The 26,631-nt window shown below is 39.1% G+C and overlaps 1 protein-coding gene across 2 annotated transcripts in view; it reads left to right on the top strand.

Annotated features, from left to right (window-relative positions):
* PON2 (paraoxonase 2) overlaps positions 1 to 25,852 on the top strand; it is a 36,825-nt gene extending 10,973 nt beyond the window's left edge. The window contains exons 3-9 of one of the 2 annotated variants that reach the window (XM_006880219.1): positions 11,076 to 11,131; positions 18,298 to 18,463; positions 18,992 to 19,118; positions 20,722 to 20,922; positions 23,950 to 24,031; positions 24,781 to 24,909; positions 25,529 to 25,852. In XM_006880219.1, coding sequence (XP_006880281.1) covers positions 11,076 to 11,131; positions 18,298 to 18,463; positions 18,992 to 19,118; positions 20,722 to 20,922; positions 23,950 to 24,031; positions 24,781 to 24,909; positions 25,529 to 25,687 — 920 coding nt within the window. In that variant the 3' untranslated portion in view covers positions 25,688 to 25,852. The remainder of the gene's footprint in view (positions 1 to 11,075; positions 11,132 to 18,297; positions 18,464 to 18,991; positions 19,119 to 20,721; positions 20,923 to 23,949; positions 24,032 to 24,780; positions 24,910 to 25,528) is intronic. The other variant, XM_006880220.1, reaches the window with a different exon arrangement.
* Positions 25,853 to 26,631: the final 779 nt, after the last annotated feature.

Genomic DNA, 26,631 nt, shown 5'->3' with positions numbered 1-26,631 from the left:
GGACAAACCCCAGTTCTGCAATAGATAGAAGAACCTGCCTTCTCCCAAGGAGGGTCACCTCAGCTAGTTTACATGTTCTTCCAGGACAAAGTCCATGTCATGCATGGCTTGTATCTCTTGGCATCCACCACAGTGCCTAACATGTGATTCCAGAAACCATAGACGCTGACTCTAGGCAGTGCTCCATTGGGTTTCAGTGGCTGTAAATCTTAACTGGAGGCTGCCTCACTTTCACCCACAGAGGAGCTGGTCAATTCAAACAGCTGGCCATTGGGTCAGCAGCCTAACAAATAGTCTGCTATATCACCAGTATGTAATAGAAAATAAATATTATTGGATTAATAATGAACAATAAAAAAATGTTGGTTTTTCTTAAACGATGGTTCTTTATGGTATAGAATCTAAAAAGAGCTGTTAAGTCAAGGCAACTAGTTTCTAGTTCTGGTTTTCCAATATATTTACAATGCTGGCTCTTAGGTTTGTTTTCTTTATCTCTAATGCAGGTTGTGTGATCAGACTTTAAAAAGCTTGAAGCACTGAGTTATAATTTTACTTAGAGCACTACAATATGGAAAATGATCAGATTACCACCATGTTCCTTCTTACCCTTATGTAACCATGGTGGAAGAATGTATAACGTATTGAGCTGCTAACCAAAAGTTTAGCAGTTTGAACCCACCAGCTCCTCTGCAGGAGAAAGATAGGCAGCCCTTCTCATGAAGATTTATTTAACAGCCTTGGAAACCTGATAAGAGTGTTGTCGAGAATGAGAAGTGTCTCAGTGATAGTGGCTTTGGTTTGATTGGAGTCTCAAGAAATAGGAAAAGCGTATTGGAATTTTTAAAAAAATCCATCTCAAATGTCTTACTTTTCCTCTTATAGGCAATATTGTTAAACACATCTTTCAGTTTTCATTCATGAAGTCTGCCTTTCTCTCTCTCTCTCACACACACGCACACACACAAATAGGATCAAATGTCTACCATTTTAGACCTAGTGCGTATTTATTTAAATATACATGTTATTGTTGTTATGTGCCATTGAGTCTCATGTGACTCATGGCGACCCTATGTACAACAGCCCTAAACTCTCCTTTAGCCCTAACCCTGTCTCCGACACACCAACCCCGATTACCACAGTCACTGAATCAATCCACCTCATAGAGGGTCTTCCTCTCCTGTGCTGTCCCTCCACCCTCCCAAGTATGATGTCTTTCTCCAAGGACTGGTCCCTCCTTGCAATATGTCCAGAGTATGTCGGATGAAACTTCAGAATCCTTGCCTCCCAGGAGCAGCCTGGCTTAACCATCTCCAGGATGAGCCTGTTTGTTTTCTTAGCAGTCCATGGTATATTCAGTACTCTTCTCCAACACCACAGTTCAAAGGCATCAATTCTTCTCATTGTCCAACTCTCTGACGCATAGCAAGTGATTGCAAAGATCATGGCCTGTATCAGGTGCACCTTAGTCTCCATAGTGACACCATTGCTCTTCAGTACTTTGGAGAGGTCATAAGGTCCCTAACAGCAGACTTGCCCATTATAATACATCTTTTAATTTCCTGGCTGCTCGTGCCAAGAGTGTTGACTATGGAGCCAAGCAAACTAAAGCTGTTAACAATCTCAATCTCTTTATCATCTATCCTGATGGTGCCAATTGGTCCAGTGGTGAAAATCTTTGTCTTCTTGACATTGAGCCTCAATCCATATTGAAGGCTGCAGTCCTTGACCTTCTGCACCAAGCACTGCAGGTCCTCCTCAGTTGCAACAAGGAGGGTTGTGTCATCTGCATAATGCAGCTTGTTGATGAGTCTTCCTCCAGTCCTGATGCCACACTTTCCTCATACAGCCCAGCCTCCCAGATAATCTGTTCTGCAAATAGGTTGAAGAGATAGGGAGATAGGACACATTCCTGGTGTACACCCTTCCCAGTTTTGAACCAAGCAGTGTTTCCTTGCTCTATTCTGATGACTGCCTCCTGGTCCAAGTATAGGTTTCACATTAGCATGATCAAGTGTTCTGGGATTCCCATTCTTCTCAGAGTCAGCCACAGTTTGTTGTGATCCACACAGTTAAATGCTTTTGCATAATCAATGAAACACAGATAGATATTTCTCTGGTATTCCCTGCTTTCAGCCAAGATCCATCTAACATTACATGTTAGTCAAAATGGATAATAATCTCTCAAGAAATTCCACATACCTACAGAAATATACCAAGGAATAGAGTTTCTGTAAATTTTCAGTGAGACACAAAATATGTTTTTTCCACAGTGACATCTTTGGATAAATATTCTGCATTAAATACAGGGAGGAAAGTTTTCTACATCATGATACGCTAATTTACCTTGTTCTTTTAAATTGCATGGACTATGGTTTACTTAACAGATCTCTGATGACCTAGTGTTTCTAGGTCCTTACCAGTAGGCCAGGTGAGCCAGTTGGTATACTGTTGTACTTAAGTGCTTTCAAGTCAAATACAACTAATAGTGACCCTATGAACAATAGATCCACACCATGTCTTATCTATACCATCCTCATCTCTGCCATACTTGATCCTGTTGTTACAGTTTGTCAGTCCATCTCATTGAGTGTCTTTCTCTCTTTCACTGACCCTCCACCTTTCTAAGCATGATTCCTTTTCCAAGTAATAGCCTCTCCTAACAACTTGCCCAGAGTATGTGAAACAAAGATTCACCATCCTTGCCTCTAAAGAGCACTTGGGCTGCGCTTTCTCCAAGACCTATTTGTTTGTTCTTATGACAGTCTGTGGGATAGTCAGCACTCTTCTCCAGAACCATAACTCAAAGTTGATCATTCTTCTGTTATCCTTAATTGTCCAGATCTCACGTGCATAGCAGGTGATTGAAAAGACCGTGGCTTGAGTCAGGCACACCTTAGTCTTTAAGCTGATGACATCACTGCTCTTTAATACTTTGGAGAGGTCTCTGACAGCAGACTTTCCAAATTTCTTGACTTCTGGTACTGATGGTGTTGATGATGGAATCCAGTCAAGATGAAATAATTGACAACTTCAATCTCTCCTCCATCTATCATAATATTGCCTGTTGGCCCAGTGGTGAGGATCTTTTGTTTTCTTGCTGTTGAGATGTCATCCATACTAAAGGCTTTTCTTCTGCGGCATGTGTTTTGAAACCTCTTCACATTCAGCAAGCATCATCTGCATAATGCAGGTTGTTGATGATAATGCAGTCTTCCTCTGATCTTGATATACGCGTCTTTCTTCGTAAAGGATAACTTCCCAAATGATTTGTTCATCATACAGATTAAGCAGGTATATATAGAGAATACAGCCCTGATGCAAACCTTTCTTGAGGTTAAACCATTAGAAATGTGTTCATGGTTTGCAGTGTTTCCTTGTTTTGTTTGAACAACAGCTTCTTGGTCTAACAGTAGATTTAACATATGCACAATTAGTGTTCTGGAATTCCCATTCTCCTTAATGTTAGCCATAGTTTGTTATGATCCATACGGTCACCACATGCTTTTGCATAGCCAATAAAACACAGATAGACATTCGTCTGGTACTTTCTACTTTGAGCCATGATCTATCAGACATCAGCCATGGCCTCTTCTATACCCAGCTTGAACTTCTGGCAATTCTCTGTCAATATACGTTCTAGCCATTTTTGTATAATCTTCAAATTGGATGAGCCAATGGTGGTGCATTATTTCTAACTAAAATTCTAGTGTAGTTTACAATAGGTTTCTCTTTTGGTGTTGTACAGCTTTGTACACAACGTCATGTATCACTTGCTTAAGCATACTGGGTTCACCACCCTGAAAATGCCTTGTACTCATCCCCACTGGCCTCCTCTCTAAGTCCTGAGTCACCCTGGTGTTTTTGACTGATTTACTCACTAACTTACCTATTTCAGAATGACATAAGAATCACACCAGATGTAGCATTTCTAGACGGGCTCTCATGTAGGGGCCCTTCTCTGGTCCGTATTCAACAAGCCTGTTCACTTGTATGTAAAATGAACAGTTCAAAACATTCTTTTGAGCATCAGAGTATCTTTGTGGTCTTGTTACTTGTTTGATACTTTACACATTTCCTCTGTCTTTACTTTGTCCCCCGCCTCTTAACTCTTTTGGGCTTTTCTCATCTCCTTAGTGATTTGCCTTTTTTCTTTATTCTCCTTGAGTTGCTCCCTTTTATTTCAGTTGGCCAAACAGCAGGAGGATACAAACTCATCACAGAATGGCCAGACTGTGTAGATCTGTGCTGGATAACACAGATACTTCTAGAACTAAAGGAGTTCCAAGAAGCCCAGGAACTCTATCCTATCTTCTCTCTGAAGTAGAACAACATGAAAAGTAGTCAAGAGTCAAGTGGCTTCTCTCAGGGGCAGGATGCAAGGTTGGGAGGTTGCTTGTGTCCTCTGAGGTGGCATGTATTACAGAGTTAATAATTATCAAGTTATTGAACATCCCTTGGCCCTGTGAAGCCAACTGTTTGTAAATTCAAGTTTCAGAGTTGCCTATAGGGCACAGCCACATGCACTGCAGGACAAACCGCCAAGTGTATTCTTCACAGCTCACTGAGTGGAGGGCTCCTCAGGGAACAGCAAGCCCAGCAACATTGGTATTCCACCCAGGCGTCTGTCTGTACTGTGACCTTTCTGTTGAGATACGTGCAAGCTGCTGTCTGGAATTGGAAAAAATGTGGAAATATGTCACCTATGGCCCCTCTTGTGAAGTGTTTCATACCTCTGAGGCACTTCAAAAGGCAACCGAGCAGAGAGGATGAGTGATTAGAAGCACATTTGGGATATATTTAGATCTAATTAGAATCGTGCTTGCGTTTTTACTTTTTCCTTCTTCTCTGTGGTTAGCACACACCATGTGAACATTTGTCGAATTTTGTATTAGTAATGCAGGAGTGGCATCCACTTCGTAAAGAACATGCGTCTGGAAACTATGAACTTTGATGAACGATGCTAGTTATAGAAAGGCTTCGGGTCTTTCGTTCATAGGGTTGCTGTGAGTTTTGTTTGACTCGACGACAATGAGCAACAACAACAATGCATAATGGTTGATAGTAATTTGTTATTATCTCTTTATAAAGGAAGCTCTGGTAGCTTGGTGGTGGTCTGAAATACAGGCACACACAACTTCTTAAGATAGGTAACAAGGGCAAAATGTTCTGCTTTGTATTTTCTGCTTAGGAAACAATAGTAGCCATACCTCATATATTAGGTCACTCCTCTAAAAGAAGACTTTTCCTATCCTTTCACCCTTTTCCTGCTGGTCCCCACAGTGTATGTGTCACCTACACCCTCAAATGCTATGTTCCCCATCTCTGAAGAGGAAGTTTTGCAGTTCTTGGTGCTTTGTATATCATATTATTGCATGCCTTTCTCTTTTAATAAACAGTAGTCATCAACCATGCATCACCTTATGGGCACTAAGAGTACACTATTTCAACTTTTGTACCTTTTCCATGTCTGTCAGAGAACTAAGGTTTCCATATCCCTAAATTTGCCATCATATTAACATCTAAATAATAAACATTTTAACAAGAGCTAGTTAATTCTATCTGAGGCTCCAAAGTGGGAAACATTTTATTTTTTAAACGTCTCTGCAAACCCTAGCATTTCACAACTCCAGACTGAATAAAAATTCTGAATAGACTCTCTCATTAGCCAACTAACGAGTTTTATGCATTTAGTGGTCAAGAGCTTCATATTAATGCTGGTAAGATTTTTTTTAAAAAAATATGTTTATGATCCTTGTTCATGTAATTTATAATTTACTTATGGAAAAAAGGAAAACAAAATAACCAGCAAGGTGAAACATAATTTATCATTTGCTAACAGATAAACTGACAGAAAGGAAGTTAAGTAACTTTTGCAGAGACTCTTTTCAATACAGTATCTTTTTCTAGATTGATGACTATTGAAAAATGACACCTCTGCTGTTAGTGCAGTGCACAGTTGCCCCATTGGCCTTCTCAGGCTCTAACTCTTTGTAAAGGACTGCCTTATCCTTCTCCTGTGCTGTACTTCGTAGGTTTGCCTAGCAGCCAAATATTAACCACTGTGCCATCAGATGACTCTTGTTGTTTTGGGTGCCGTCCAGTCGACCACAATTCATAGTGACCCTGTGATCAACAGATCTGATCCTGCTTCGTCCTCACAATCTCACATACGCTTGAGCCCACTCTTATCAACCACTGTCCATCCACCTAGTGGATAGTTTTCCTCTCTTTTTCTGACCGTCCACTTTTCCCAGCATGATGTCTCGGAAGCAGTACAGCTATCTTCAACTTACTCCTTCCATCTTGGTTCAAGGCCAAACCCCAAGTTGTTACATTTCTCAGACTTGTAGGAATAGAAAATGAAAGTATATGGAAATTCTTTTTTTTTGTTAGTTATGGCATATGTCAGGCATTCTCACATCTCATTGACTCAAACGTAGACAGATCGCTGTCTGCAGCAAGAACGTTTGGAAGATCTCTGTTGCTATGCTGGGTGTATTGCTAAAAAAGAAGGGAAATGTGAATATGGGGGGAGAGTTGGTGATTTCTGCATAAATACACACTTTTTAAAGGAATAAAAAAGCATCAGAATTGGATGTGCTAAGCTAGGAAGGCTTTCTAAAGAAAAAGGATCTTGACAGAGTTTTAAAGAAAGAAGTTAGGAATATGGGTTGTTCAGAGAAGTAAGGAAAATGATTCTTCATGACAGCATGGAAGCACAAATTGGGGGCAGGGAAGTAAACAAATATAAGAACTTGACCACAATGGAATTTACTAAAGGAATTATCTGGAGAGATGATTCTAACGGATGTTTTAGATGAAGTATTTATTAAATATTAGGTTGAGTATTTTGATGCACTTTTTAATTCTGATCAAAATTATTTGTATCTCAGTCGCACAATTTGTAGTTCATATGTAGAAACAATTTGCTTAACTTTTCAATAGCTCCATATTCTCAAGTAAAAAACCAAGAATACTAATATTGATTGTCTCTTCTTCTTATTGTTGTTAGGTGACATCAAGTCACCTATGACTCATACCAGCTCTCTAAACAAGAGATCTGAACTTTTTTCAATCCCAAGTTCAATCCTTGAGCAATCTCCGATATGCTCAAACCCAGTATTACAGTCAGTGCCCATCTCCTTGAGGATCTTCCTCTCTTTCTCTGACCTTCCAGCTTTCCAAGCAAGATGCCTTTTTCCAAGGATTACTCTTTCCTGACAACATGCCCAGAGTATGTGGGATGGAGCTTTATTATCCTCTCCTCTGAGAAGTGTCCTTCCTCCTTGACAGATTTGCTTATTCTTTTGCCAATTGATGGGATATTCAGTACTCTTCTCAAAGGCATCGGCTCTTCTTCTGTCATCCTTATTAATTGGATACATTGGATGTAACTGATCAAAATCACAATGAGATACTATCTCGCCCCAGTAGCAGTGACAAAAGTTTAACAGGACAGTAAGTAATAAAACTTGGAGAAGATGCAGAGAGATAGGAACTCTCATACACTGTTGGTAGGGTTGTAAAATGGTACAACCACTCTGTAAGGTACTTTGGTGTTTCTTCAAAAAGTTGAACATAGAAATTTCATATGACCCAGCAATTCCACTGCTTGGAATATACCCAGAGAAAATTAAAACTGAAAAACAGATGGAGGAAACAGCCTACATGTCCAACTACAATTGAATGGATTGCAAAATTGTGGTACATTTACATGATGGAATAGTATGCAGCACTCAGGAGCAACAGTTTTGAAGATTATTACATAATTTGGGAAGGACTAGAGAGCATTATGCTGAGTGAACTAATTCAGCCTCATAAGTGCATACACAAGACCATCATTGTAGAAATAGAAAGATAGCTAGTAAAATGTGTTTAAAGATCCAAGGTGGGGGGAGGGATGAGAAAAGAGGGGTCAGGCTAAGCAGGGGGAAATAATAGCATTGCACAATTTGGTGGGAGTAAAGAAATGAGAAACATCCATCAGAGGTCTAGAAAGACTGGGTAAAGGTGATTAATTTTATAAAACATGAAAGGGAATAATTGTATGAAACACAATGTGAATGAAAGATAGTGTGTGAAATACAATGTATATGAATTTTGTAAGCAAACTAATATCAAATTAAAAAAAAAACACACCCAAGATGATGGCTTGGATTGGTCACACCTTTGTCTTTTAATTGACATCTTTGTTCCTTAGCACTTTGGAGAGGTTCTTGACAGCAGATTATCCCAATGCAATGTGTCTTTTGATTTTTTAACTCCTGTTACCAGGGTATCAGTAGTGCCTCTTAGGGTTTGAAAATTATGTGAGTGTGTGAAGATTGTGTGTGTGTGTGTGTGTGTGCGCGCGCGCGCGCGCGCATGTGTGTGTTGTTGCTGTTGTTATTGTTAAGTGCCGTAGAGTTATAGATGACTCATAGCAACCATATGAACGAAAGACCTGAACACTTGTATACCTTGGAGAGCAAGCGAGATTGATTCATGATTGATTCTCCTTCACAGAGCACCTGATGGGTTTGAACTGCTGGCTTTTGTGTTGGCAGCACAGCTCCTTATTACTAAACCACCAGATCCCTGTATGTATATGTGTGTTTATAAAGGGCACTTTCAAAGTGTTGGTAAGTTAAGTCATTGTCTTGGAGTTAAAACTGATTCATGACTGACTGTCCAGAGGATTTCCAAGCTTTGATAACATTCTAAAAGTTTGCCAATATTTTTCCTGTGGAGCAGCTAATGAATTCCAACCACCAGCGATTTGGACTTTGAGTTAGCAGTGCAGTACCCTACACACTAGCCCAAGTATTTATTATTAGTAGTTGTCATCATCATTATTTGATTGTTCTTGAAATTATCAGATCAAATAGGTAATATGAAGTGCTGTAAACCTAACTAATTTTTGTTGTTGTTGTTGTTGTTGTTGTACACCATCCAGTCAGATCTAACCCATAGCTGACCCTCCAGCAGGTTTTCAGAGGCAGTTAATCTCAAGGAAGGACATTGCCCATCCTTCTCCCATGGAGCAGCTGGTAGATTTGAACTGTGTGCCTTTGGGATTGGAGCACTGCTTCTTGCCACTAGGTGACCAGAACTTTCTGATAGTGCCTATGAGAATATGGAAAATTCTAGAAGGAAAACTATTGATATAACTCATATTTAATTGAAATTACTGAAGTAGCAGGATTATTAGGAAGGAATTAACAATATGGTTGAAATGAAAAGTCCTTGTAAAATTATTGAGTTTTTGAAATATTAAAATAATACTTATTAAGACACATAAAAACAACAACAAAGAGAGACTCTGGTGACTTAGTGGTAAGGAGTTGCAATACCTACCCAAGTGGTTTGAATCTTTCAGCTGCTCCTTGGGAGAAAGATGGACAGTCTCCTTCCATGTGATTTATTTCCTCAGAAACCTAAGGGAGAGTCAGCTATGCGTCGGCTCCAACTCAACAGGAATGAGCTTTTTCAGAATAATTTAAACAATGAAAAATATTTTTTAAAAACCACCAAAAATCACTCCAAATCTACCCAAAGAAGCACTGTTAATATTTTTAAATAATCTTTCCCCCTGCTTTATAAATTTAAATATATAACACATTGAATTATTTTTTTGAAATAATGTTTCCTGGAAAAGTGAGTTTTCATTAATTAAGCTCCAACTGACTGCGTCTAGAAAGCAAAACTGGGCTAGAATTTGAGTGAGAGAGAGAGTAAATGAGTGTGTAGCAGTGTTTACAAGTGCTGTTCGTTTTCAGTTTGGGACCACTTCTAAGATTAAGTCATGTTAACAGATTACAGACTTATGTTTTAATCTTTTGAAAGCCAAGGAATCCATTCACAGAAAAATCTTTTTCTGTGTAAACCTAAGAAATTTTACATAGAATTTTAAGGGGTTTTTAGACCCTTTGAAGCTTATTTGCTCTCGTTGGGGCAGACACATCCCAGATTATAAAAATCCTTCTACTATCCCTTTCTGCAGTGTTTACCTATAGTACTTCCAGGAAATAGGTATATGGTTCATTATTTACAAAGTGAAGCTCTTGGCCCATCTTTCTAATTTTTATTTCCCCTGCTGTGATAGAGACAGCAACACTTGAGGCAATAGACCAACTTCAAACTCATGAATCAAAAGCAAAAAGGCTGGATGGATCATTTTGACAATCTAGAAATAATCTTGAAGAAATCCTTTGGAGCAGTCTTAAAGGGGAAGATTGGATTTTGGTGACTCAAAGAATGCATCATGATTTGGCTTAATCTAAGCCATTTTTCCTCTTTTCTTGTATTTGGGTCTGTTATCTGCCGAATTTACACAGTACGACTCCAGGGAAGGCCTTGTGCCTAATTATTCCCTGGGCTGTGTGGCATGTACTGCAGACAATCAATAAACAATCAATAGTAATTGTAGCCTGCTTTAGAGACAAGAGTCAGAAGCTTCATCTGGTTTAGGTACATGGTGTTTTTTCATTCGTTTTCTTTTGCTGTAGTTCTCTTTCCTGGCCCACACCCACGTAATTTAAAGCTTAAATTTAAAGATTAAGCGGAAAGCTTTCTTTGCTTATGAGAACAAGCAGGCGTTGTTTTCAGAGGGAATGTGTGATCCCAGGTGTTTGATGTCTGTTAATGAGAGAATTGTCTACGTTTGCATCAGTTGGAATGAGCAGAGGAGGGGACAGGGTGTTTGCATGGTTAAGTGACTATGAGTCCTTCCTTCTGAAAGTAATATTCCCCTGATGTCAATTACTTTTAGACAGACATCTGGATGTTTATCATAAGAGCATACAGATGTCAACTTCTTCCATGTTGTTGCTGTAAATGTGGTGATTACTTGACTTTGATTTGCGTAAACATACAATATCTAATATTTAAAGTCAGAAGGTCACTGCAGGAAGGAGTTTAAGCTGACATTTATGAAATAGAATGCTTCCTTGGGGGAAAAAAAAAGCCAAAACAACCCAGAACCTTCCCTTAAAATGTAGTCATCATGCTGATGAAGTAAACAAAGACCTTGTTATACACTGTCTCACAAATAACAGAATTTGAACATGACGTTTGCCTGTTCCTTGAACTTACAGAAGCTGGCTCTGAAGATATCGACATTCTTCCTAATGGCCTGGCTTTCTTCAGCGTGGTGAGTAGCCCCTCCCCCAAGCCGGGCAGTGGAGGGTTGAAGATGTTTGATCAGGCCTGAGGATCAGTAACCAGTTTCAAAATTCCATCACTTTCTGAAGTGTACCTTAGTAAAAAGAGAAGTCTAACAGGGTCTTGGGAAATGCCCTCAAGCTTATCTAAAGATTGAGCTAGAAAAAAGTGTTTGCCACTTGATTTATTGCTCTTTATTTCCTCCTCTGCATTAAAATACGCTAGCTCATTCAGCATGTGCAAAGTATGCAACCAAAAAAAGATCTATGAGACATTATTCAGAACATTTGATCCTATCATTTTACTGCATTAAAGACAACATCCATACTTTTTCTCATTAGATACTCCATTTTAGACAAAAACTCTTAGTTTCTTAACTGAAACTGAGGAGGACCTCATGCACTTACTGCAGAGGGTCAAGGACTGCAGCCTTCAATATGGACTGAGGCTCAATGTCAAGAAGACAAAAATTCTCACTACTGGACCAATCAGTAGCATCAGGATGGATGGTGAAGAGATTGAGATTGTTCACAGCTTCAGTTTGCTTGGCTCCATGGTCAACACTCTTGGCAACAGTAGCCAGGAAATCAAATAACGTATTGCGATGGGAAAGTCTGCAGTTAGGGACCTCTCTAAAGTACTCAAGAGCAGTGGCGTCTCTCTGGAGACTAAGGTGCGCCTGATACAGGCCATGGTTTTTGCAATCACTTGTTATGCATCAGAGAGTTGGACAATGACTAGGGAGGATAGAAGGAGAATTGACGCCTTTGAGCTGTGGTGCTGGAGAAGAGTATTGAATGTACCATGGACTGCCAAGAAAACAAACAGATTCACCCTAGAGAGGGTTAAACCAGGCTACTCCTTGGAGGCAAGGATTCTAGGGCTTCGTCTGACATACTTTGGACATGTTGTAAGGAGTGACAGGTCCTTGGAGAGGGACATCATGCTTGGGAGGGTGGAGGGACAGCGCAGGAGGGGAAGACTCTCTATGAGGTGGATTGATTCAGTGACTGGGGTAGTCGGGATGGGTGTGTCAGAGGCAATGAGATTGGCACAGGATAGAGCAGGGTTTAGGGCTGTTGTACATAGGGTCGCTATGAGTCGCAAACGACTCGACGGCACATAACAACAACAACATTATATATTGCTTGACAGTAGGCAGTTGTCACCCACTGTCCAAGAATAATGTGTTCCTATGAAGCCTTGTGTAAACAGAAATTGCATAAAGCAAAGAATAGAGTGTTAATTTATATAGGAAAATTTTGAGCATTTTTAGACCCTAAAAGGAACCTGTAAAGCTACACATATAGCCCAACATAACTCTTATGTGCTCACAGACATAATTCAAAGTCTATCCTGGAGAGGGAGAAACCAAGCTGCTCCTTGAAGGCATGGATTTTGAAGCTCTGTTTTATATGCTTTGGGCATGTGGCCAGGAGGAACTAGTCTTTGGAGAAGGACATCATGTTTGAAAGAGAGGAGGGGCATTGCAAGAGAGGAAGATCCCAGATAATCTGGACTGACTCAGTTACAGGGACAATGAAGTTAGGTGTGTTGGAGTTAGTGAGACTGGCTCAGGACAGGGTGGAGTTGATAGCTATTGTCCATGGGGTTGCTATGAGTCATAGGTGACTTGATGGTGCAAAAGAACAACATGGTGATTTATACTGAAGTGCTAAGTGTAGATCCTGTGCTCAGATGCAGAGCTGCTTTGACTTTTTCGTGACTAACTGCTAAACTTAACTTTAGCTTTTTGCCTCTTTAAAAAAAAATAACGGTGACATCCTCTTCAGTTTCTTTAGGTTAGCAATAGCTAGTACTAATACAGGTTTTTCATAAAAGCAAAGTGCCTTAAGGAGCCTTTTGAAAAGTGAGAGATAACCTATACCAGCTCTCCTGAACAAAGAAGTTGTTTTATTATGTGTTTATTTTCCCCTTTATTTTGTCTTTCTGACTAGCCTACCATAAGTGGAAAGCCATTGACTTAACTTTGTTTATACCCTTCGCTTCAGCTTTCATTCTTCTAAATGGAAAAATATCCTTGATGTAGAATAAAAAGACTCTGACAATGGATAGTCTTAGTGATGCTGGTGTGCACTGACTTCTGTGCTGATTGGAAATCCACGAAAGTGGGCTGGTGGGAGGTTCTGGCCCGCTGCTTTCCTTGTTTGGGCAGCAGTGAGAGTCTTGGGCTTCTTCGCAGCTCCAGTAGTTTTTGAGAAAGAATAGATCCATTGCTGAAGGTGGCCTACAATTATTTTGTTCCCTCTCAGCATCCATTATTTTCAGGCTCTGCAACTCGGATGTGAAAAAGTTGGAGGTCCTTTAGAAGAGAGTCTCAGCACTAATAAAATAGTTGTGAGATGTAAGAGCAAGGTGAGAGAATTCATCTTAGAAGAGAATGAGGTTTAGGACACTTCTGAGTCTCCTATGGTTATTATATGAAACGCCGAGCTGCAGGTTGTTACCACTGAGAGGAAAAAAGAAATATTGTGAGCTCTGGCCAAAAAAAGAAAATGTATACTTAGTAGAAAAAAGATAGTTTTAAAAGAAAAGTTTTATTTAATTACCCGACTAATAGAGTGAGACTGGGTTTATTTAGATGCTCATGTTTGTACCATATCTAGAGGCTTCGGAAATACACTGAAATTGCAGGTCAAAATTGCTCATATATTAAGATGCAGAAAGCCTGAATAAAGTAGAAGGCTCTGGGTTAGATGCTGCTGAGGTCACTATGGTTCATAGTGACTCTGTGAAGAGTAGAACTTAGCCCAGCCCTATTCTGTGCCATCCTTACAATCTGTCAGGTTGTAGTCACTGGGTCAGTCTATCTCTTAAAGCATCTTCCTCTCTTTCACTGACCCTTTCTCTACCTTTTCCATCATGATTTCTCCCTGCATAGACTGGTTCTTCCTGAAGATATGCACAAAGATATGACTACGACTTATAGTCAACAACACATTTGAACCTTGCTTGCCTTATGCTGCACTGTCCTCATCTCTGATAACGCTGGAGACTGTTCTTAGGGCTACTGTGTCAGTCTGTCTCATGGGTGTCTTCCTCTTTTTCTCTGACCCTTTGCCTTTTCCAGCATCATGTCTTCTTCCAAGGACTGGCACCTCCTGCAGCATGCCCAAAGTGTAATGGTTTGATAGCAGTGGACTTTTATGACTGTTTATTTGACCTTCCTCTTAGCATTTTAGCCCATCTAAACCATCTTATTCCACAGCTGTGTTTCAGGGTTACCTCATAACTAATACAATGCTTAATGAGTGTTTAGGTGACATTGCTAGAGATTGTGAAATGATTGCAATAACAGGGAACATTCAGTCTTCCTTGTCCATATCACTAGTAGAACTTTCTATGCATGTAAATGATGTTTTTGAGAGAATAATGATGAATGGAGATCTTTAACAGCTGAAGTGCCTCTGTCATGTGGCTATAGTATAAAAGCAAAGCAAACCCACTGTCTCTAAGTCCATTCCAACCCATAGCAACCATCGAGGGAAGAACTGACCCATCTAGTTTCCAAGGTTGAAATCTTGGAAGCGGATGAGTTAGAACTTCCTTTTCTCAACTGAGTACTTTAACCACTTGGGCTCTCAGAGCTTCTTGATGATAGTTTAACTCCAGTTTCTTTTCTTTATTGGGCCTATGAGCTTTGAAATGATCTCATTGTTGATAGATTTTTTTCAACATTGAAAGGATTTTGTGCAAATGTGATATTTTACTGCGCCTTTTACACTCTTAAATTTGCACAAAATAGTGTGTGATGTCATTTAGTAGAACAGTGTGTTAAAAAGTCACATTATTACCAGGAAGACTTCAGCTTAAGAGTGTCAGAAAGAATCAGTATTATAATTTCCTAATTAGTTGATTTAAAAGAGAAAAGACTTCAGTTATCATAATGAGTGCTGAAAAGCACATAATAAAATGCCGTACTCATTCCTTACTGTTGTTGTTTTTATGTGCCATTGAGTCAAAACCAATTCATAGCTGTCCTTCCAATGGGTTTTCAGAGACTGTAAATTACATGAAAGGAGATTGTCCATCTTTCTCCTTCAGAGCACGTTATAGAGTCAAACCACATGCCTTTGGTGATAACTCCTTACTACTAGGCTACCAGCTTCAAATAAACTAGAAATAGAAGGAAATTTCCCAGAATCCTGCAGCAAAATAGAATCTTTATTGGTGAAACATTACATATCTACATACTGTTAATGTACAACATAAGAAGAAAATGGTCACCAACACTACAGCTATCAATATAAAATAAAAATGTAAGGTAAAAAATTAGATTACAATTCCATTCATTTAAAACAATGTAAATACCTCTTTTTTAAAGCAGTCTAAGAAACTAATGTAATGAAATGAAATGAAGAGGTAAGTTTTATGAAATGGTTGGGTTCAAAACAAACATGTGAAAATCTGACTTTCCCATGAACTAACAAAAATTAACTGGAAAATAGACTGTTAGTAACTGGTTCTATTCAGAATATCAATTTAATTTCTAACATTTATTCTTAATAGTAAGTTAGCAAAGATAGCTCAGACTATTTTGAAAAAGTAAAGCAGCAAGAATGTGGGGAATGTCACTCTATGTATCACAGTGGGTTGTAAAGCCGTAGTAATTTAGAAAGTAGTATATTAACACCGGACTCGGCATGATGAATTAATAGAACGAAATAGAATTATCAAATAGACCAGTATGCAGATGGGGATCTACTGCATGATAAAGGTAGAATTAGTGGAACAGAGGTGGACCTAATGCCAGACATGGTTCCAGGTACCAATAACTAGCTGTAAACAAAATGAGGGGGGAAATTCCAGCTTTCATATAAAGCTCGCATCTCAAGGGGGAGAGACAAATATTGAACAAATATACATTTATTGTTGTTAGGTCCCATCGAGTCAGAATCCACTCACAGCTGAGCCTCTAGCAGGTTTTCAGAGGCAGAAAATTGCATGGTAGGAGGTTGTCCATCTTCTGTGGAGCCATTGGTGGCTTTGAACTGAGTGTCTTTGGATTAATAGTGCAACTCCTTACCATTAAGCTACTAGAAATACAGTAGGTGGTATAAAAGCTTTAACCAAAACATAAAGAAGATGAGATGATAAGAAGAGTGGGGTTCTGCTACCACTTTAGGATAGAGTCTCTCTGAAAAGGGAGACATTTGACCTGAAATCCATTGGCGGCAAAGAGTGAGTCTTCACATTTAGGGGAAGAGACTTAGAGGCAGAAAGAAGAGGACCAGAAGGTCTGAGAGGAGCTGAGCTTGTTGTGAGGAGTTGCCTCACAAGACTTGCTGGAGGGCTTGGAAGCCCCTTCATTGATGATATTTACGTATGTATAAATATGTGTGTGTATTTCATGGTGTTAAGGTCAAGCAGGATGGGGAATAGCAGGAACAGGGTTGTTTGGGTTGGAGACAACATAATTTAAAAGGTAACTTTTGGGCACATACATGAAGAAATTGAGAGAGGGGGAGTCCTAGTTCTCTGGAGGCAAAGCATTCCTAGGTGGAAGTAACTGTGTATATGAATGACCAGAGTGAGAATGTGTTGAATTGAGGAATATCAAGGCTAGAATGATCATATTGTTGTTGTACAGTGTGGTACTGGAAAGGAGTTTTGAACATCCATACCGTGAACCTCCAAGAAAACAAATAAGTCTGTCTGTCTTGGAAAGGGTGAAGCCAGGTTTCTCCTTGAAGGCTAGGATTTTGAAGCTCCATCTCACACATTTTGGGCGCATGGCCAGGAGCGACTGTCCCTTAGAGAAGGATATCATGCTTGGAAAGGTGGAGGGACAGCGCAGGAGAGGAAGACCCTGGATGAGATGGATTGATACAGTAGAGGGGCAGTGGGGAGTAGGTGTGTCAGTGGCAGGTGTGTCAGTGAGACTGGCTCAGTCAGAACAGGGCAGGCTTCAGAGCTGTTGTACATAGGGTGTCTATGAGTCACAGGCAACTTAGCAGCATGTAACAACCACCAAGGTAGAATCAACCCTTAGCTGACCTTCCTCCAGCAGGATTTTAGAGGCAGTTAATAGCACGGGAAGAAATTGCCCATCCTTGTCCTGTGGGGCATCTGGTGGATTCAAACCGCTTGCTTTTGGGATTGCAGCACAGTTTCTAACCGCTAGGCCACCAGAACCATAGTAGCTCCGATAAGTTGATTAGTAGAGGTGTGTTGTTGTTGTTATTATGGGCTATTAAGTCAGAACTGACTCATGGTTCACACTCTAGAGGGATTTCAGAGGCTGTGACTAGCACCAGAAAAGATTGCCCATCTTTCTCTCTCAGACCACCTGTGGATTTGAAGTGCCTGCCTTTAGGTTGACAGCACAATTTCTTCCCTACCTTGAGTGTTGGTGTTTGGGTTGGGGAGAGGAATAGAGGGTGAGAACAGCAGATTGATCAGGTTGCCTTCAGGCAGTCATAGATGTTTCTTTTACTCTTAATGAGTTGGAAAGGCACTAGAAAGTTTTGAGTAGAGATGTGGCATGTTGTTGTTGTTGTTATGAGATGTGGCATAACCTAATAGAATATGAATGATGACTTTAGAATAGACCGGAGCAGGTTAAGGAAACAGAAAGACCAGTAAGACACCAAATGATGTATTCACAAGTGATGGGGGTCGGGATCATTGCAGTCATGGGGAAAGTAGTGAGAAACGTTTATGTCCTTATGATTTGGGTGTATTTTTCAAGGGAAAATCAACAGGGGTTTCTGGTAGAGTGGAAATGGGCTGGCTATAAGACAAGGAAAGGATTAATTACTCTACTGACCAAGATTTCTGGCATTTGGGGAGCAAATTGAAAGCTTGTGTTTGTCATATGGAAACTCACACTTCTTTCCACTCTGAACTTCCTGCCCACTATCCCCTGCTTGTTGATATACTTAATGTTTTACCTTCTGTAGAGAATAAACTCCATCTTCTGCCCCATTTCAGCAAAATTTATTATTCAACTTTCCAGCTTCCAATTATATGTTGTTCAACTCCTTGTTTGTATCTTTACGCAGCTATCATTTATTTCCTTAATGAATGATCCAAACCCTCTAGCATGTATGTGTAGCCTTCATTTTAATTCATTACAATATTCAAGCCATTCTATTTAACTTTTTTCTCACTACCTCTCTGTTTTGGTACAAGGGTCTGAAGTTTCCGGGATTCCACAGCCTCACACCAGATAAACCTGGAGGGATTCTAATGATGGATCTAAAAGAAGAAAAACCACGGGCATTAGAATTAAGAATCAGCCGAGGCTTTAATTTTGCTTCATTTAATCCACATGGCATCAGCACTTTTATAGATGACGGTAAGAGCAAATCAGCTTGAAACATTAAAATTTGCAGTGGTTTACAAATAACTGTGGAAAATACGTGTGGATCATATTGATTGGGAGAGAAGAACAATTAGCTCATGCATTATTTCTCTTTTTTTTTTTTTTCATGCGAACAGTTGGTGGTTTGCTTCCTTAGCCAGCAGTAAGTTTGCCCCATTTTGAAATTTCTTACAGTACATGAAGGATGGTTTAAATTTCATAACCTGTCCACATACTTAGGATCAAAGCACTTAAAGGGGCTTTATTTCTGAATTGAACTGTGAACAGGTTATTAATGATGGAGTGGGAAATTCTGAAAGGTCAGGGGTCCACTGATCAGAAATAATGCCAGCTAGACAGCTATGAGAAAGATGGGAAGAGGAATGAGACTTGGACTTGTGTAACAGCTTATACAGTCAACCTTTCCTTCCGGGTGGTATTTAAATATCACTACATGCCCATAGATCCTATGGTTATGTCTTGTAAATGAATTCTCTTCTTTCTTTCTTTTTTTTTTTTTAGATGATACAGTTTATCTCTTTGTCGTTAACCACCCAGAATTCAAGAATACAGTGGAAATTTTTAAATATATAGAAGAAGACAATTCTCTTTTGCATATCAAAACCATCGAACATGAACTTCTTCCAAGGTACTTAACTCTGTTCTAGTTATTCTCCAGTTTACCTTTTGCATTTTCGAATATCACTGCATGGTGGTCCTCTCAACTTTTCAAAATCAAAAAGAGACGATTTTTTTTTACAGCAGGGAGATAATGGCATATGAGGGTTAGTGTCAGTGCTCTGTATGCCTTGCCTTGGTAACAAAGAAATAAATGTAGGGTACAGACAAGAGAGGTGCTGAAAAGAGAAGAAAGGGGCTGCCAAGTCCTTCTTGAGAGTAGAAGACAGACGTCATGGTTTTTTTTCTCCTCTGATAGTTCTGTCACCCTCCATCACCAAAAAGAATTAATAATGCCCATCCTTCTGAAGAAGAGCAGCCTGCTTTGTGTGGGTTGTAAATGGGATTTCACTTTTCACAGGATTAGTGGGGACTCTGGCCCCACACGAGTGAGAGGATTGGAGCCACTTCAACAATAGAGACCTAGTTGATAATGTGGCTGAAAGAGAACCATTTGTACCTCCAGTGCTCAGCTTGCATTAACCAATTGCTTCTTTTATTTTATACTTAATGAATATTTTTCATTTCTACTTTTCAATCAAGGGCTTAAGCGTGTAACTTCTGATCATTCTTCCACAAATGCACTTGATAATAAATAGCGTAAATACCATTCAGGCATTATGAATGGCATTCAGGAGCCTTCAGAAAGAGGGTACCATCTTCCCTGGAGCTCTGTTATTTTTCACTTAACAAAGGATAAAGCAGTCCTTTCAGACATTGCTGCATAGGATAATTGCAATTTAAATTTAATAACACCTTTGCCTAACTGCTTTTAAAGATGTGATTGTTTTTACTGTGGAAATTTCTTACCTGAAGCATTGTGCAGTGGCAATTTCATCATCCATCTCTCTGCAAGTGTTTATTGAGTGCTTATTCATTCTCAGTAGGTTGCCTTTGTGAGTCGGGTAGAAATTGAGCAGTCAAGCTTAGTTTGACTAATAACTAAGCAATGAAACTTGGGAAAATGCAGCAACTGAGTAAATGGAAGCTGGGAAAATGGTATTGACTGCCTCCCCAGCTCACCAGTCAACAAGACACTATCCATCTTTATAATATGGGCAGCTCTGTTCTTGCACAGTATTCCAGAAAACTATGTTTATTGCCATCAAAAAGCATACCCTGATAGCATCAGATTATTTTTTATTTTTTAGAATAGTTGCACTAAATGACTTGTCTTCAAATTACCTGGCATAGTATGTAATAATTATTTTCTGACAGACAGTGTTATAGCATATGGCTATAATGATGTGATATAAGCTTAAAAACAAATAGAAAAGAAACCCCCTCATTGCTGTTTATTTGGAACCAACCTGTAGTTGACCCTCCATTGGATTTTCAGACACTATAAATCACACAGGAGGAGATTGCCCATCTTTCTTTTAGAGAGCAACTGGTAGATTTAAGCTACTTGCCTTTGACTTGGAAATGCAGCTTCTTAACCCCTAGGCAACCAAAGCTCCTTTATCTTCCAAAAAATTAAAGCACATTATATACCCTTTCTTGATACTTAAGCTTTAGCATAGAAACAAACAATACTTTTGGATTTTCTTCATGTATATTAATTTCTCTTTCAGCGTGAATGATCTTGTAGCTGTTGGACCTACACATTTCTATGCCACCAATGACCACTATTTCTCTGATACGTTCTTAAAATATTTAGAAACATACTTAAACTTACACTGGGCAAATGTTATCTACTATAGTCCAAATGAAGTTAAAGTCGTGGCCGAAGGATTTGATTCAGCAAGTGGGATCAGTATTTCACCTGATGAGAAGTAAGAGCCCTTTTAGTCTTAGAGTAATATATTAATTTTTCTTCCATTATGATGGACTAAGGTCTTTATTTTTCTCCTTTTCTCCAACCTGGAAATACTTTCCTTGACATTCTTATTTTAAAAAAAATTGCTTACTGTGAAATCATACAATCATAAAGTGTTAGCCTGTAATACCAGTTAAATGTTGGTACATCATGGTTGAATATAATTTTATAAATGTAAATTATTATATGTTGTTGTTAACCTGAGTCTTGTCTGACCCTTCAGTAGGTTTTTAGAGGCAGTTTAATCACCCAGGAGGGCATTACAGATTTTTATCCGGCGGAGTAGCTGGTGGATTTAACTTCATGCCTTAGGAATTTCAGCACATCTCCTTACCATTAAGCCACCAGACAGTAGTGTAATATTTGTAATTACCTGTTAAAAATCCAGCTAGGCCTTTCCTTTCAAATAACAGCTCAACTCAACTCATTGTCATCGAGTTGGATCCAAATCACAGGTGATTCTCTACAGGTTTTCATAGGCTGTGAATCACACAAGAGGAGTGCCCATCTTTTTCTTTTGAAGCAGCTGGTAGACTCAAACCATTTGCCTTTAGGGTGGTGGTACAACACCTTACCCACTCTGTCACCAGAGCTCTCTTTCGTTTCCAACAAATAATTATTTTCATGGTTTTCTCCTTTAAGGATTATCTTTAATTTAACCAGTTTCGTGTTGATAGGTAGGCAAGTTGTTTATTATCCCCCCCCAACTGTTGTATAATTCTTACTCAGTGATGAAACTATCTTTCCAGGCAGATGTTTCTAAGAGAGCATTACAACATAATGGTTAAGTTTATAGATTTTGGAGTCATACAGACATGAGCTCAAATTGCAGTCAAGACAGCACTTAAATGTCCTGTACAGAAAGCCCCACTTCTTTGCACTTTTCTGCAAGCATTTCTAAAGAATAAACCCCAAGAATCCAACTTTAATAGATAGTGCCAAAACCACCATCATCATAGATATTGGCAGATCACTGTCAAATTTTCTGTTTTTATATGCCCAGCCTTAGCTGCTGCTGTTGTTCAGTACCCTAGAGTTGGAACCAACTCATAGCTGACCCTCCAGTAGGTTTTCAGGGCAGGAAATTGCACAGGAAGATACTGTTCATCTTTCTCTCAGGGAGCAGCTAATGGTTTCAAACCACATACCTTTGGGTTGACAGCACAATTCCTTACCACTTAGCCACCAGAGCACAGGAGGGGAAGACCTTGAAAGAGGTAGATTGATGCAGTGACTGTAACAGTGGGCTCAGGTGTGTCACAGATGATGCAGATGGCACAGGTTAGGGCAGGTTCACATCCACTGTTCCAAGGGTCACTATGAGTCGTAATCAACTTGACAGCACTTAACAACAACCATAGCTTATAAGAAAGGATGTTAAACTCTTTACTTTCTCTATTACTACCTTAGTGACTGGGACAGTTTTAAGTACTTAGAAAATAAAACAAAATAAACTTGATAGTCCTAACAACTAAATTTCCCTATGCAGAATCGTTTGAATAGTTGATAACTGATATCTGGGCCACCCTATCCGGCTAAACCTGTTCAGCTCCCAGTTTATCATATTTCTGTATGAGAGTCAGACTTTCCTGTCAACCAAGCTAAAGTAGTAATAATAATAAATAGTGTGGGGGTAAAGCAGCTTCACCTCCTTCTCTTTGACATCACAACTAACAAATTAAAAAGTCCTCCTGGTTCACCCTCCTTTCCTTTCCCCTGACATCTGCTTGGCATCCTCGCTACCCCGCAGGTGTCAGCTTTCCTCCAGGTCGTGTCGTGTCTCTTTCCATTGTTTTGCACTGTTGCCAAGTCTGTCTTTTTGTAACATTCCACAAAAGGGTGTTCTGTTGTCTTCATTTTTGGCTCATCATACCAGTGCCCAGTGCCGGGTACAGAGCAAATGCTTGCTAGCTGTTGGACACGTTTGATAATTTGTCATGATGCCACTTCCTTATTCTAAAAATTCCATGGAGTCCGGTTACTAATCAAATTAAGGCAGGCTAAAGAGTTAGACTTCTTAAGAGGCTGGCTCCAGCCTTCACTTTCTCCCGTTCCCAGGCCTCGCATGATTCACACAAAGAACTCCTTATTTTACAGACATGCCTCCTTGTTCTGCCTGTCCCTGTGTGCTTCTGTGCATGTTTTCTTCTGCCTAAAAGTCCATTACTGCATATTAACTCTCTGCTCAAATCCACACTGTTATTTCCATATTCTGTGCAAATACTTCCTCTTTTTTGAACCCTTCTGGCTTTCTAGATCTAGATATTGATCCAATTTCTCAATTACTTAAACATGGTCATACTGTGTAAACTGTTTAATGTATGTAAACCAGTCAGATCTTCCCAGCACATCATAAAACTCTTGAGGGCAGAGGCTGTGTCTTGCTCTTGCTTTTGCTTTTGCCAACATTGAGTTTACAGCTTTACACATGAAACGTACTCACAAGATGCTTAGGAAACAATAAATTAGATAAGTAAAATTCCCTAAAACAGGCCAGGAATTTATCCCCATCTAGATATAGACAGATTATTCAAAATAGATGCTCATCTCTTTAAAATCTCATTATGTGAATGGTTTAATAAAATGTGTATGAGGAGTATGTATTTTTACAAGTTATTGATGCCTCAGGATAGAAAATTCTAGTGTGGAATTTAGATCTTTTTTTTTTTTTAAATGAAGTCAGAACCTAATTGTTTTATTATCCTTTGAAGGACAAATTTTGTAAACTTTGTGTTAAAAATCATCACATACTTTTATTTACTATACCATTTGAACTAAGTTTTAGCAATTTCCTGATTTGTCTTGCAACACTGAATATATTCTGAAAGCTTACTTTTTAAATAAAAACTGACCTTTACTAGACATTCTTGAGGGTCCACCATTGATTACCTTCTTGGCATATTTTTTAACCTATTTTTACATAGTTTATTAATGAAGCTTTATACTGACATGAGTTTCTTACCAGCTCGTTCTCTCTGCAAAGGTACATCTATGTTGCTGACATATTGGCTCATGAAATTCATGTTTTTGAAAAACACCCGAGTATGAATTTAACTCAGCTGAAGGTAATACATTTTATATGTAAAGGGGATGTTCATTTATCATGTTTGGGGATATCAGAGGTGTAATAGATTTAATCAACTCCTTAGAATAAAATATGGGTGCTAGATGAGTTTTTGTTATTGTTATTGTTTTAACATTATCATCTTCCAGCTAAAGAAATCTTCCTGTTCCCAACCATGATTCTGATTACATGCAGCAGGTAATTAGGGATGTTTGCGTCAGATTTAGGGCTCATTCTATTAAGTACTGGTGGTAAGCAATGAATTCCAGTAAGAATTTCCACAATTGAAAAGACTAATAGGTGAGTTCTCCAATGAAGGTATATGCATGTTGCCAGTTCTTTCAATAATAAATGAGGGTAGAAATTGAGTTCTACACCATGATTATTTTCTTCCTGCGCGACAACACATATTTTAGCTTGATTAAGAATTTCCTGTCTTGCTTTGAGTGAGTTCCTTGAGCGAAAGTGGTCATTGTGCATCTTTTGAGAGAGAAAGAGTTCTTTTTTTTTTTTAAGAGAGACATTTAGATAGATTGATTAGCACCCTAACTTCTTTAATTTCAAGGAAGATGAAAAGTGGCTGCAAACCAGCTTATTAATTTTATTTTAAGCAATGCAGAGACCAGAAAGCTAGAGGCAAGGAGATGTGTGTAGTTTCCCTGCATGCATAGAGGCAACAAAGGTTTGACCTAAATTATTTGATCCAGTCTCTTAGTGTCATTAGATACTGATGTTTTCTTCATTTGGAAGGTGCTCAAGTTGGATACACTGGTGGATAATTTATCTACAGATCCTTCCTCTGGGGACATCTGGGTCGGCTGCCATTCCAATGGCCAGAAGCTCTTCGTGTATGATCCCAACAATCCTCCTTCATCTGAGGTTTTTATATTTTTAATTTTTCAAGCTTAATTATTCAGGTCCTGTGAACTAATAGCACAGTGCACTTGTTAGGGGTGGTTTGTTTAGTCCTTTTGAACTGAGAACACAGTAAACCATTATGTAGTGGTTTTGTAATTGCCTTAAGCCAATAATTGGCAGATTTTAGCATTGTTCACATTCTTTATGAAAAATCTCTTGATATAATAAATGATAGTAGAAGCTTAATCAAAAGGCATTTTTACAAAGGCATGCCCTTCCCACATGGCACACTGGCAGTTTTTGAAATACCTGATTGATTGTCAAGTCACCCTATGATAGGATTTTTCTTACTGTTAAAGTAGTGTTAAAGTACATAAGTTTTTGTGGGAGTATATTTATGAATGCTGAATAGCTATGATAATGCTAAACCCTATATTTTCATAGGATAAGTAGATGATTTAAGAAATTACTTTGAAGATTTGAGAAAGTACTTCAATTTTAAACAGTAAAGAGATTGATAACTTTGATGTTTTCAACACAAGTCTTCTTAAGCATTGTGTCATGTGGAAGAAGGGTTGTTGGTGAGGGAGTGACATGGCCTGTGGGAGCTCTATATTAATCCTTTGTATCTCCTGTACAGGTTCTCCGCATCCAGAATATTCTGACTGAGAAACCTACAGTGACAACAGTTTATGCCAACAATGGATCTGTTCTTCAGGGAAGTTCTGTGGCCACAGTATATGATGGGAAGCTACTCATAGGCACTTTATACCACAGAGCCTTGTACTGTGAACTCTAAGTTTGTGCTTTGAGTGTGCAAGTGGGATACTTTTTCTTAAGAATTTTAGATGACTTACTAATTCTGAAGGACTCTACCCGCAATGTTTACCAAGAAATGGATGCTATATATAGATAGTTTTATTTTGGTAATGAAAAGCCCCTTTGGCTCTTATTGCACTTTTAATGGAAAAAAAAGAAGAAAGAGAGAGAATGAACCATTTGAGGGGGAGAAGGGCCAACAAAGAAAAAAGGTGTTTTCGGGTAAATACATTTTGCACAAAATAAGCCTCACCATTGCCTTTCTACTGCCAGAGAGTGGATTCCACTGAGAACGGGTGAGCTGCGTGTTCTTAAGATGAGAGTGACCTCGGCTCCGACTGTATGACTACTGTGACAGTTCAGAACTACTGACTGATAACATTTTCTGAATGTTTTGTGCTTCTATTTTTGTTTACTACTACAGAGTTAGAATTATATGAAAGACTAACCAAAATTAAAAGTGGTGTGTTTGAGAGAGGGGAAAAAAATTAGACTAGCTGAAATATAAGTTCTCTTGGTGTTTGATTCCCCCACAAAGCCTGTCCTTGGGAAGAATGAGAAGGCAGCTGCTCCTCATGGTGTTTTCCTTGGGAAAGGCAGGCACAGCAGTGTTAATGTCTTCCACTGAAAGCTGAATGTGAATGGGCTCTTTATTTTAAAAATATGAAATAAAACATCAACTAACTACTGCAACTCTAATTCTTGATTAGTGCTGAATGTTCCGTCAGCCCTCTTCCTAGATGGGAGCTTGCCCTGAGAACCATGAGAAAATTAGAGGTTAGAGCTAGAAGATCATGCCCCTTCCTCACTGAACAGATGTGTGAACTGAACTGGGGCCAGGAGAGATGAATTCAACCACTTCCGTGACCCAAAGCGATGCTGGCTCAGCCTGCCTTACAAGGGAGAGTTCTTTTCACATTATTG

The sequence above is a fragment of the Elephantulus edwardii genome, unplaced genomic scaffold (assembly GCF_000299155.1).
Source record: "Elephantulus edwardii isolate Elephantulus edwardi_28Jun2011 unplaced genomic scaffold, EleEdw1.0 scaffold00007, whole genome shotgun sequence".
NCBI lineage: Eukaryota > Metazoa > Chordata > Mammalia > Macroscelidea > Macroscelididae > Elephantulus > Elephantulus edwardii.
The sequence above is the reverse complement of the archived record's forward strand: the minus strand, read 5'-3'. Positions and strand labels throughout refer to the sequence as shown.